This window comes from Nicotiana sylvestris, chromosome 11 (genome assembly GCF_000393655.2).
Source record: "Nicotiana sylvestris chromosome 11, ASM39365v2, whole genome shotgun sequence".
Lineage (NCBI taxonomy): Eukaryota > Viridiplantae > Streptophyta > Magnoliopsida > Solanales > Solanaceae > Nicotiana > Nicotiana sylvestris.
Genome location: NC_091067.1, coordinates 149,935,315 through 149,949,522, shown reverse-complemented (window position 1 = coordinate 149,949,522; position 14,208 = coordinate 149,935,315). Strand labels below are relative to the sequence as shown.

Here is a 14,208-nt window from a genome sequence, read left to right as displayed (position 1 = left end):
GGGTGATACAAAATGGTTATATCATAGTCATTCAGCAACTCTAACCATCTCCTCTGGCACAAATTTAGATCCTTTTGCTTGAACAGGTGCTGCAAGCTCCGATGATCAGTATAAATCTCACAGGGGACACCATAAAAATAATGACACCAGATCTTTAGGGCGTGAACAATGGCAACTAACTCTAGATCATGGACATGGTAATTCTTCTCATGTACCTTCAACTGTCTGGATGCGTAGGCAATCACTCTACCATCCTACATCAAAACTGCTCCAAGGCCAATCCTCGAGGCATCACAATAGACAATGTAAGACCCCGAACCTGCAGGCAATATCAAAATTGGGGCTATAGTCAAAGCTGTCTTGAGCTTCTGAAAGCTCGCCTCACACTCTTCCGTCCACTGGAACAGAGAACCCTTCTGGGTTAGTTTGGTTATAGAGGTTGCAATCGATGAAAACCCCTCAACAAAATGACGGTAGTAACCTACCAAGCCAAGGAAATTGTGGATCTCTGTAGCTGAGAATGGTCTGGGCCAACTCTGTATGGCCTCTACTTTATTCGAATCCACCTGAATACCCTAACTCGATACCACGTGGCCTAAGAATGCCACAAAATCCAACCAAAACTCACATTTCGAGAACTTAGCATATAACTTCTTCTCTCTCAAAGTCTGAAGCACAGTCCTCAGGTGCTGCTCATGATTTTCCCGACTCTGGGAATACACCAAAATATCATCAATAAAGACAATGACGAACGAGTCAAGATACGGCCGGAACACACTGTGCATCAAATGCATAAAGGCTGCTGGGGCATTGGTCAGCCAAAATGACATAACAAGGAACTCATAATGACTATACCAAGTCCTAAAAGTAGTCTTCGGTATATCTGGCTCTTGAATCTTCAACTGATGGTAACCTGAGCGCAAGTCAATCTTAGAAAACACCCGTGCGCCCTGAAACTGGTCAAACAAATCATCAATACGAGGCAAAGGATAATGGTTCTTCACTATAACCTTGTTCAACTGGCGATAATCAATACACATACGCATAGAACCATCCGTTTTCTTCATAAACAAGATAGGAGCACCCCAAGGTGATACACTGGGCCGAATAAAACCCTTATCAAGAAATTCCTGTAAATTATCCTTCATCTCCTTCAACTCAGGAGGAGCCATACGATACGGAGGAATAGAAATGGGTTGAGTGCCCGGCAACAGATCAATGCCAAAATCAATATCTCTATCAGGCGGCATGCCCGGAAGATCAGCTGGAAACACATCGGGAAAATCCCGTACTACTGGGACTGAATCAACTGAAGGGGTATCAATACTAACATCTCTCACATAAGCTAAATACGCGTCATACCCCTTCTCAACCATACGCTAAGCTTTAAGAAAAGAAATAACTCCACTGGGAGTGTGATCTAAAGTACCCCTTCACTCAATACGCGGTACACCTAGCATAGCCAATATTACGGTTTTGGTGTGACAATCAAGAATAGCAAAATGGGGCGACAACCAGTCCATGCCCAAGATAATATCAAAATCTACCATGCTGACCAACAATAAATCGGCTCTGGTCTCAAAACCACTAAGAGAAACCAAACACGATTGATAAATGCGGTCCACAACAAGAGAATCTCTTACAAGAGTAGAAACATAAACAAGGAAACTCAAAGATTCCCGAGGTACACCCAAATGCGGAGCAAAATAAGAAGACACATAAGAGTAAGTGGAGACTGGATCTAATAGAACCGATGCATCTCTGTGGCAAACTAGTATTAAACCTGTGATGACAGAATCAGAGGCAACAACCTCGGTACGGGCAGGAAGGGCATAATATCGGTCCTGGCCTCCCCCTCTAGGGCGACCTCTACCTCCCCGACCTCCACCTCTAGCTGGATGAGCAGGTGGGGTAGCAACTGGAGCTGCAACCATAGCTTGAGAACTCTCCGGGGTACGTTGTGGCTGAGAAGTCTGTGGAGGCGCACTCCTCCCAAGTCTAGGGCAATCCCTCACCACATGGCGTGTGTCACCACACTCAAAACAAGCTCTGGGAGGACGTGGTGGCTGTGACTGGCTCTAGCCAGGTCTACTGGACTGACCTCTGAAAACACCCCGCGCAGGAGGCGCGCTAGATACCGGAGGTGCATCATAAGGCTCCTGAGGTCTGGGAGGAGCTGGAATACCACTGGTTGCTGGAAGAGCTGAATGAATAGGGAAACTCATATCACCCCTACTATGACTGCCTGCAGCTGGGGCACGGGCACCAGAATAATAGCCCGACTCTTGAGACCTCTTGACCTCCCTCTCCTTTCTCTCTCCCTAGCATGCATACCCTCAATCCTCCTAGCAATGCTCACTACCTACTGATAAGAAATATCCATCTCTAACTCATGAGCCATGCTAGACCTTATGCTGGAAATAAGGCCCTCAATAAATCGGAGAACCCTCTCACGAACAGTAGAAACCAAGGCTGGGGCATGTCTAGCCAAGCTAGTGTAACAGACAACATACTCTGAGACAGTCATGGTACCCTGGCGCAAGTGCTCAAACTCTGTGTGCCATGCGTCCCTGAGGCTCTAAGGAACATACTCTCTCAGGAACAGATCTGAAAACTAAGTCCAAGTCAGTGAAGCAGCCTTATCCAGACTGTCTAACTCATAGGTGCGCCACCACTTACAGGCGGTTCCGCGAAGCTGGAAAGTAGTGAAGGAAACCCCGCTCGATCCTGATATATCTATGGTACGGAGAATATGGTAACACTCATCTTGAAATCTCAAAGCATCATCTGATGCTAGACCACTGAATATATGAGGCTTGTAGTTCTTGAACCTCTCAAGCCTCACTTGCTCATCCTCGGAAACCGCTGCCCTGTCCTCGGGCTGATCTCAGACTGCCGGTTGTACAGGAATAATCTCAGGGACCTTCTCAACATGCACTCTCTTCTCAGGAGTGCGGGCGGCGGGAGCCTGTGCTCCTCCCTCGTCCTAAGATGTAGCTGCAACAAGGGGAAGCAACCCTGCCTGAGCCAAAATGGTGTACATGCTCATGAACTGTGCCAGAGTCTCCTAAAGTGCTGGAGTAGTAGTAGCAGTAGGCGTATCAGGTGCCTGAACTCCGGCTGGTACTGCTGGTGGTACCTCGGTGGCAACTCGCACAGGTGCTCTAGCTGCACCACGTACGCGTCCTCGGCCTCTACCCCGACTTCGACCTCTGACAGCTACAGTAGGGGGTGCGGGTGCCTGATCATCTCGGGTAGCGTGTGTCCTCACCATCTGCAAGAAAATAGAAGACATAAGTTTAGAATTGTGATATCAAAATCTCGCATGACAAGGAAATCAAATGAAGCGAAATTTTTCTAACAGTTACATAGCCTCTCATAGATAAGTACAGATATCTCCGTACCGATCAATGAGACTCTAATAAAACGGCTTGTGATTCATGACTCCTATGAACCTTGAGCTCTGATACCAACTTGTCACGACCCCAGTTCGCCCTCCGTGAACCATCGTGACGGCACCTAGTCTCTACGACTAGGTAAGCCTAAATTGCGTAATATAAACCAATTTGCGAAAGAAAAACAATTTAAAACATAAATGGAGTAATAAAACAACGTTTAAAAGTGCCGCTCGGCATACACAATATTAATTCTCAAAAACTAATACATTTTCCCAAAACCCAGAAACCCATGAATCACAAGCTATGAATATAATAAAAATGCTCTAACTCCGGAATGTCTACATCAATAGAAGAAAATAGAAGGGATATCACTACAAGATAGAATGGAAAGGGACTCCTCGGTCTGCGGATGCGGCAGATATACCTCGAAGTCTCTGGAGCAGTCGCCTCGCCTCAAGGGTGATATGATTGAGTCAAAGTACCTGGATCTGCACTTGAAAAACATGCGTAGAAAGGGCATGAGTACACCACAGCGGTACTCAGTAAGTGCCAAGCCTAACCTCGGTCGGGTAGTGACGAGGAAGGTCAGGGCCCTACTGAGATGAAATAAAAATATAAGGTATGATAGCATAAGATAAGCAGTACAGTTGAAAGCTAACAATAAGAATTTAATATATGAAAACGAGGAATTCAATAACAGAAACAGAGGCAAAAACAATCACAAAGAAATAACCGGGGATCTCTCAGTATCCCGAGGATCTCTTAGTACCCTCAATATATGCTAGGGATCTCTTGGTATTCCGAGGATCTCTCGGTATCCTCAATAAATGCTAGGGGTCTTTTAGTTTCCCGAGGATCTCTTGGTATCCTCAATATACATGCTAGGGATCTCTCGGTATCTCGCACCTCAGCTGAAATCATAAATAAGTGCAGGGGATCTCCCGGGATGCTGTCCCGTAGTCCCAAAGTAAAACACGCAGCAACAACACAAGGAATACTCATTTAAGCCTAATTTCGTACCAAGTAAACAAGTAATTCTAACCTAACATACTTCACATAATACAATTAAGGCAGTTTAAGCAAGTAAGCAATTACGTCAGTTGAACATGCTTTTCTAGACTAACAACAGGCTTAAATTGCAAGTAGTATAAGACAGGAAAAAGGAACACAATTAAAATTACTTAAAGGAAACCGGATTTTCAACAATTAACTTAAGTACATACTCGTCACCTCACGTACAAGGCATTTCAATTATCAAATATATCAAATCCTAAGGGGAAGGTCCCCCACACAAGGTTAGGCAAGCCACTTACCTCGAATCAGCTCAAATCAATCTGAAACCATGCTCTTGCCACGAGTACTCGACTCCAAATGACCCAAATCTATTCAATTCAATTGCATAATGTAAATAACACTTTAAGCAACTGATTCTACAAAGCAATTCTAAGCTAATACGCGAAATTAGGAAAAATGACCAAAACACCCCTCGGGCCCACGTCTCAGAATCGGGTAAAATTTACATTTCCAGAATCCTCACACTCTCGCCAGTTCAGTCATACCAAAAGTACCAAAATCGGACCTCAAAGGGTCCCTCAAATCATCACTCAAAAGTTTCTAATTAGTCAAGCCCTAACCCCCAAATTACCACTGATTTTCCTTAATTTTTCATGCTTATAATGATAAAAATCACTCCAATAACGAGTTTAGGTTCCAAGAATCTTACCTCCTCGAAGTTCCTTTGAATTCCCTCTCAAAAAATGCTCCCCAAGCTTCTTCCCGTTTGAAAAGAGGTGAAAAATGCTAAATTTCGCGAATGCAAGTATTTATATGTTTCTGCCCAGCAATTACCGCATCTGCAGTCAAGGGAGCGCACCTGAGGTCTCGCACCTGCGGAAGAAAGCATCGCAGGTGCGAAATGTCACTTAACGGGCTGGGTCCGCATCTGCGGTCGCTTGGCTGCTTCTGCGGCACCACATTTGCGAAAACCCAGCCACACCTGCGGATCCTGGAGCTCTGGGCCTATCTCGCTTCTATGGCCACATAGCCGCTTCTGCGGTGCCACACCTGCGGTCCCACACTCGCAGGTGCGGTTATGATAGAAAACCAGCAGCTGAAGCTGCAACTCCAAACTCCAAAATCCTTCCGTCAACCATCCAAAATCATCCCGAGGCCCCCGAGACCTCAACCAAAGGCACCAATAAGTCTAATACCACTGTCCAAAGTTATACCAATCCTTGAAATACCTAAAACAACATCGAAACGATGAATAACCACGGATTCAAGCCTAAAAATTCCAAAACTGTAAAAATACGCTTTCGATCAAAAAGTCTATCAAACCTCGTTCGAATGACCTGCAATTTTGCACACACGTCACATTCAACACTACAGAGCTACTCCAACTTCCGGAATTCCATTCCGAACTTTCGGATCAAAATCTCAATATCGAACCGTAAACTTCAAAATTTGACCTTTTCAAGCCTAAATTAGCTACAAACTTCCAAAACACAATTCGGTCACGTCCCCAAGCCCGAAATCACCAACGGAGCTAACAGAACCATCAAAATTCCATTCCGAGGCCGTCTTCACACTGTTCTGACTACGATCAAATTTCCTAAACTTAAGCTCTCCTTTAGGGACTAAGTGTCCCAAAACTCTCCGAAACTCAAAACCAAACATCCCGACAAATCAAAATAGTAGAAATAAATATGGAAAAGACAGTTAATAGGGGATCAAGGCGATAATTCTTAAGATGACTGGCCGGGTTGTCACAGACACCATGTTTAACTAACTCTCACACAAAAGGGTGGGTCTCGACGAACATAATCAGGTTATGAGATGAATTCTTTTCTTATACCAGTTTAGAAGTGGGTAATGGTGCAAGGTTCAAGTTCTGGACTGATACATGGATAGGAAATGCGAGCTTAGGAACCAGATTCCCAACTTTCTATAACTAGTCTATTAACAAGGAAGGTAGTGTAGCTGAATTCTATTCAAATTCAGGTTGGCAAGTTAATTTTAGAAGAAACTTGAATGATTGGGAGATAAAAGGATTCTATTACACGACGCAACAACTATAGACAATGCATATTGACACTATAATAAAAGGGATTCTCTGGTCTGAAAAAATAGCAAGGATAAAAAGTTCTATGTGAATAATTGCTACAAGTTGTTGATGAGGCAGACATGCCATTGAGAACATAATTAGCCATGGAAGATGATTTAGAAGACAAAAGCCCCTGCAAAGTATCGGTCTTTGGTTGGATTGTAACTTGGGGAGTCAGTTTAACTCAAGAAAATCTTCAAAGAAGAGGTTTTCTCATGGCTAACAGGTGCTACTTATGTAAGGAGGATCGGGCATCAGTTGAACATCTTTTTCTGCACTGTAGAATTTCAAGACAACGTTGGGACTTTTTTCCGAGTATCTGTGGTGTCTTGGGCAATCAGGGGTGGCTCAAGGGAAAGACTAGTAAAGCTTTTGCTTTAGGCCCCCAAAATTTTGGGGCCCCAAAGATATTTATAGTTGTGGATTTACTATCTTATTTTCACTTAGACAATATTGAAATTCATAGAAAAAAAATTAAATCCTTATAAAAATGGAAAGAAAGATTATCTATTTTTTAACAATAGAAATATTTTAGAACTTTGAATTAAGATACTCAAATCTTCATATTGTTAAATAATATTTTTTACAATAACATCCAAGGTAACGAATTGTAATTATGTGGCTAATATCTTATTAACTTAAATTTTCTTACCAATGTGAATATTGATATTATATGTTATAAGATAACTACACTATAGACAAAAGAAAGAAAGAAAAAAAGGAACCAATGTAATATTGATATTATATTTTGTAAGATAACTATAATATAGACAAAATAAAATAAAGTTAAGGCCCCTTATTAATTAAAATTTAGCTTTAGGCCATGAGTTTTGTTAAGACGCTTTTGTGGGTAATACCTAATAGCGTAATGGACCTACTCGAGTGCTGGCAAGGACAGAGGACTCAAAAAAGCTTGCAGAAGATTTGGAATACTATTCCTATATGCATATTTTGGATCTTATGGCCAGAGAGGAATATAGTTTGTTTTGAAGGACAAAGAGACCATATTTCTAGAATTAAGAGCAAATGTTTGAATAATCTTTTTTATGGTGTAAGGGTAGTCTTATTGGTAGCACAAATGAGTATATGAATTTTTACCTTTTCAAAAAAAAAAAAATGATATAGGTACACATATGTGCAAAGCACGTAACTTAAGACTAATTTAATTAAAAAGAGTATTCCTTTTTTTAGAAAAAAGTAATTTAAATCCCTCGTTTATTTTAGAAAATCAAGAATTATCCTTTTGGCTACTCGAGTTTAAAAATGGGGTCGGCGGAAAGCATAGCTTTTGAATTAACCGTTTAGCATTTAGTAGTGACGAATAGAGGACGTTAACCATATGTAAGCATTTTTTTAAAATAAAATCTTTTTTTTATGATAAAGTGGAGAAATTATTTTATGACGAATGGTAAATAAGTTTCTACTCATCGTTTGTTCATATAATATTTATACGGGTTATAATCCATGAATTGTTATAAGATGAATAATAATATAGAAATTGTAATGTGATGAATAGTATAAATGAAATATTGTTATGCAGAAATTACTTATTTTAAAGATATTTTTATTTTTGATTTCTCGTCCAATGTTGAGTATTCTCTTTAAGGTCTGAGTCCAATGTTGAGTACCCGCTTCAAGGTCTGAGTAATCTGAAAAGTCTCACTTTGAGGGTAAAAAACTGTATACCAAAGGCGACCCAATAAGGTTGGGTTCTCTGTGGGGCATCGATCCCTCGCGTTATTTTGTGGTAGAGAGATTGGATGGGAAGGGGATCTCATTCACAAGGATCGAATCTAAAACCTATCGTTACGGTTGGAAAGGAACATAAAACCTTGCCATAACCTTTAATTTAGCAGTTAACTTTTTTGTTTTTAGATACTTGTATCACCATATTACTGATATATTTATTCTTACTCGATATTTCTCACATAAAATAATTTATAGATTCTCCCAAAATTAACTTAGGGTTGTTTGGTTGATGATATTGGATAATTTTGTAGGCATAAACTTTAATTCATACCAGGATCTTGAACATGATAATCTTACATGAAATCGTCATAGAAAACATACCTGAATCGTGAGCCATCATCGTGAAGCGGAAGCGTTAATTCAAAATTGGTTTCTCACCCCTTGCCCTAGATTTCGTTACCGCCGCCTTTAGTGATGGAAGAAAGAAAGAATACGGTAACCCTAATGAGTGGGGAGAGTACCAATTTATAGAGGTTCTCACTTAATCCGGTATGTCCATCAAGTAACCGATCAGACGAATGAGATTTGCTCATTAATTAAATATTAATTATGGGCATAATCTTATTGGGTCATATATACACGTAGGAAATAACTTACATTCTCCCACATGGCCCAATAATCACATAATATTAATATTTAATATAGGAACATTAGTTCTGCATAAACAAATCTCTTTTATAATGTCCATCATAAATACCACAATACGATAAACCAGTAAATATGAGTTATGGCGGTTATATATAATTTGTCTACATACTCCCTTTCATATACTACAATATTAGTAATTTATTGTATCAGGTTCATAAGCTATAAAATATTATGGTCCACAATAATGTCTCTTTGAGACTTATCCTGTAATATCTCAAAACAATAATGTGTACACCATTATGAGAAACAAGAAATCACTAATGTATATCCGAAACATATAAATGAGCTTAGAGTGTCAAAATATCATAAATATATCAGTCATAAATACAGCCAAGACCCATTCTATGTACATGTTCTTTAAATATCTTTGGCTGTAAACCTTTCGTTAACGGATCTGCAATCATGAGATCTGTTCTAATATGGTCAAGTGACACTCTTTGTTTCTGAACTTCCTCCTTGGCGGTAAAGTATTTTAATTCCATATGTTTGGCACCCTTGGAGTACTTATCGTTCTTGGAGAAGAATACTGCAGCAGAATTATCACAGTAAATTTTCAGCGGCTTGGTAATTGTGTCGACAACCCCAAGTCCTGAAATAAAGTTTCGCAGCCATAATGCATAAATTGTGGCTTCAAAACATGCCACAGATTCTGCTTCCATCGTGGATGTAGCAATGACAGATTTTTTGGCACTCTTCCACGATATTGCTCCTTCAGCTAATTGGAACAAATAACCAAACGTAGATTTTCTAGTGTCAATACATCCAACGAAATCTGAATCCGAGTATCCAATAACTTCCAAATTCTTGGATCTCCTATACATGAGCATGTAATCAATTCCTGGGTTACTCTGATATCTTCCTAGCATTTCGACCACAAAACTAATATCCGGTCTTGTGCAAGTCTGAGCATACATCAGACTACCAACAATTGAAGAGTAAGGAATTGATTCCATTTCCTTTCGTTCTACATCATTCTTAGGGCATTGCATGAGACTAAACTTGTCCCCTTTTGATTTGGAACAATTCCTGCTGAATAATTGTTCATATTAAATCTCTCTAGAATTCTTTTGATATAGCCTTTCTGAGACAATCCCAATAATCCTTGTGATCTATCACGGAATATTTCTATTCCTATCACATAGGATGCCTCACCCATATCTTTCATTTCAAAATTCTTAGAGAGAAAATCTTTAGTCTCATGCAATATGCCTAAATCATTAGCAGCAAGTAGAACATAATTAACATATAAGACTAAAAATATAAACTTGCTCCCACTGATCCTTTGTTATATATACCGATCAACGATATTTTCCACAAATCCAAAAGATGTTATAGTATCATTAAACTTTATATACCATTGTCGTGAGGCTTGTTTAAGTCCATATATTGACTTCTTCAGTTTACACACCATTTGACCTTTTCTTTTAGTTTCGAAATCCTCTGGTTGGTCCATATAAACTTCCTTCTCGAGATCTCCATTAAGAAAGTAAGTTTCACATCCATTTGGTGTACTCTAAATCATAATGAGCCACCAAAGTCATAATAATTCTTAACAAGTCTTTCTTTGATATCAGTGAAAAGGTCTCTTTATAATCAATGCCTCCTTTCTGAGTATAACTCTTGGCAACAAGTCTGGCTTTGTATCTCTCAATATTGCCATTTGAATTGTGTTTGGCCTTAAAGACCCATCTACACCTGATTCTTTTAGAACTTTCTGGCAATTCAACAAGACCTCAGACTCTGTTGTATTCCATGGATTTTAACTCTTCCTTCATGGCATTAATCCATTTGTCAGACTCATTACTTTCTATGGCTTGTGAAAATGAAACCGGTTCCTTATTAAAACCAATGTCAAAATCTGACTCTTGCAAATAAATCACGTAATCATCCGAAATAGCCAATTTTCTAACTCTTTGAGATTTTCTTAATGGCATTTCCTGTGGTTCATTTGTATCAGATATTTGTACGTTAGTTTCTTCATTAAGTGTTTCATCCAAATATTGCTCGGTGTTATCAAAGTATTCTTCAACAACTGGAATAATATTTGGTATTTGTGTGGAAGTAGGCACATTCGTGGGTAATAGAATATTGACCCTCACCTCTTTTATTTTCACACTTTGCTTTTCAACACTCCCACAAACTTCACCATTCTCAATGAATCTTGCATTACCGGTTTCAACAATTCTCAAATTATGGTTTGGACAGTAAACACATACCCTTTAGATTTCTCTGGGTAACCAATAAAGTAACCACTTACTGTTCGAGAATCTAATTTCTTTTCTTGTGGATAATAAACTCTAGCTTCCGCTGGGCAACCTCAAACATGCAGGTGCCCTAAACTAGGTTTCCTTCCTGTCCACAGTTTAAAAAAGGTCTTTAGGACTGCCTTACTAGGACCCATGTTTAATAAATATACAGCGGTTTTAAGAGCATACATCCACAATGATTTGGGTAATGAAAAATTACTTATCATGCTCCTAACCATATCCATAAGTGTTCGATTACGCCTTTTTGTAACACCATTTTGTTGAGGTTTTCTTGGCATAGTATACTGTGCACATATGCCACATTCCTCGAGGAACTTTGCAAATGGACCTGGACATTGCCCTGATTCATTATATTTTCCATAATATTCACCACCTTTATCTGATCTAATGATTTTCACCTTTTTATCTAATTGCGTTCAACCTCATTAACAAATACTTTGAGAGCATCTGTTGCTTGGGAATTTTCTTTCAGGAAATAGATGTATCAATAACATGAAAAATCATCATAAAAGTGATAAAGTATTTTTCTCCACCAAAAGATGGAACATCAAAGGGTCCACAAATATCGGTGCGTATAATTTTAAGAAGTTGGGGGCTTCTTGTGGCACCTTTCTTACTATGCTTGGTTTGTTTTCCCTTAATGCAATCCAAACATATAGTAAGATCAGTAAAATTTAGATTCGAAAGAATTTCATTCTTTACTAATCTTTCTAACCTTTCTTTGGATATATGACCCAAACGTCTATGCCACAAGTAAGCAGAACTTTCATCTAATAAACTACGTTTAATTCCAACATTATGTTGAACAGTAAGAAGGGATTCAGAAAAACCAATATCGAGTTTCAATTTATATAAACCATCAATAAGAAACCAGAACCATAAAAAATAGCATTCTTATATAAATTGAAACATCCATTTCCAAACTTTAAATCAAATCCAGAAACATCAAGTCGTGAAAGAGAAATCAAATTCCTAGAAACTGAAGGTACATAAAGAGTCTGTAGTAGATCAAGGTGATGTCCAGTCTCCATGATCAAACGATAATTCCCTATGCCTTCAATTGGAGCCTTCATACGATTTCCCATGAACAAGAAATCCTGATTTGTAGTTTGGATCGTAAGGAATCCCTGCAACGTAGTAGATACATGAGCAGTTGCACCAGAATCAAGCCACCAAGTATTATTAGGAACTTCTACTAAATTTGATTCGAAACATACAAAAGCACTAATTGTGCCTTTCTTTTCGAACTAAGCTTTACCTTTCAGGTAATCTTTCTGATAGTGTCCTTCCTTGTTACAGAAATGACACGTATCCGCCTTATGTTCCTTGTTAGCATCCTATTGGGCTTTAGTGGTGCTTTCTTCTTCTTGAACTTGTTGGCCTTCACTTTAAGTCCTTTACTAGCTCCTTGGCCCATGAGGTTAATTGAATGACTCCCTTGTTTCTTAAGTCTTGACTCTTCCTGAGAAGCATATTGTTTCACTAACATTCCACTTATCCTTAATAGTGTTATAGTTAATTTGAAAAGGTTCATACTCAGGAGGTAACGAGTTCAGGATAAACTGAACCAAGAAGGAATCATCCACTTTCATCCCCAAGGTCTGAAGTCTTGCTGCAATGTTAGTCATCTCGATGATATGATTTTGCATACTAAGCGACTCATCAAACTTTATGGTCGTGAGTTCAGCCATTAGTATACCAACGAGAGACTTATCTGCAGAACGAAAATGCTCTTCCACAAACTACAGGTATTCCCTGGCACTTTCTGTTTGTGGAGTAGTACTCTTAATATTATTGGCAATATTCATTCGCATAAACATAAGGCTTAGTCTGTTAGAGCGTTCCCATGCTTTATAGAAAGACTTCTCATCCGCATTGGTCCAATCAGTAATGGCAGCGGGCTTATCATTCAGCAGAGCCAAGTCAAGATCCATCACACCTAAGTGGAACTGGACTTGTTCACGCCATTCAGAGAAGTTCAATCCATTGAACACAGTAACAAACGAAGTAAGCAAATGAAAAGGAATAGCTGCAAAATAGATAATACATGCTCATAAATCAATATGGATTCAACAAAACAGTTAAAGCATATCGCAGTTCTCCTTTGGGTAAATACTACGACACACTATCATAATTTAAATGCCATTTAGTCTTAGTAGGTAATTAAATATTTTTAACCAAATATGTATGCCATCTTTGGACAGACAATATATATTTGACTAAGAATATTAATTGACCTCATCATATTCACTATTCATATAATAATTGATGCATCATTGGGTAAATACTTAAGTTCTAGCAATAGTGAAAATTAATTTATCCACTAATTTTTAATTATAGGCATTTTATTAATTTCATGGATAAATAATAATTTTATGTATGCATATTTTTCATAAACTTACTAATTTGACCACTTTGGTGACTAACAAACTATATAACATAAGTGCACACATAAAACAAATATAAGAAAATTTTATGCATGTGAATATTTTAAACATTCTAGTTTGATCACTGTGGTGACTAACAAACTATATAACTTTAAGCACATACATTAATTGTTTCACAGTATAAGAACCAAATTACAATCAATATGTGGGGTTTACATACTGATACTGCAAATATATACAAAATCTGTAAATTAGTGGTCCTACATACTTAGGAATTAGACTGCATCATCTTCTTGAGTCCAAAGACCTTAGGCGGTTCACATACAAAAGTAATTAGCCTAATCTTCATATTTGGCATGTTCTGGCTCAAGTAGATGATATAGTTACTTATTTGTTTTAAAAACTAAACCATAAAATTAGTAACCCTAAGAGAGCATCAAACATATATAGCCAAAATTATTAGACAGTGAAGGCCGTCGATATTAACTTTCTAAGAACGCCATCTCTATGGCTTTATCACCAAAATCCCTTAATTTCTAAACGTTACTTTATTTCAATTGCACATGATTCCATTATAAAATTATTTTAGTGTAGATGCTTTAAACACAATAACATAATTTTGTCTCCTATTTTGGCAGAATCCAAAACAGCATTTA

At 38.5% G+C, this 14,208-nt stretch overlaps 1 protein-coding gene across 1 annotated transcript; it reads right to left on the bottom strand.

Moving 5' to 3' along the window:
• Positions 1 to 9,212: 9,212 nt before the first annotated feature.
• On the bottom strand, positions 9,213 to 9,851 carry LOC138881834 (secreted RxLR effector protein 161-like). Its single transcript, XM_070162117.1, has one exon. The coding sequence runs from the start codon at positions 9,849 to 9,851 to the stop codon at positions 9,213 to 9,215; it is 639 nt and encodes a 212-aa protein (XP_070018218.1).
• Positions 9,852 to 14,208: the final 4,357 nt, after the last annotated feature.

Coding starts and splice junctions, on each gene's coding strand:
- LOC138881834 (XM_070162117.1), bottom strand. CDS start 9,851: ATGGAATCAATTCCTTACTCTTCAATTGTTGGTAGTCTGATGTATGCT.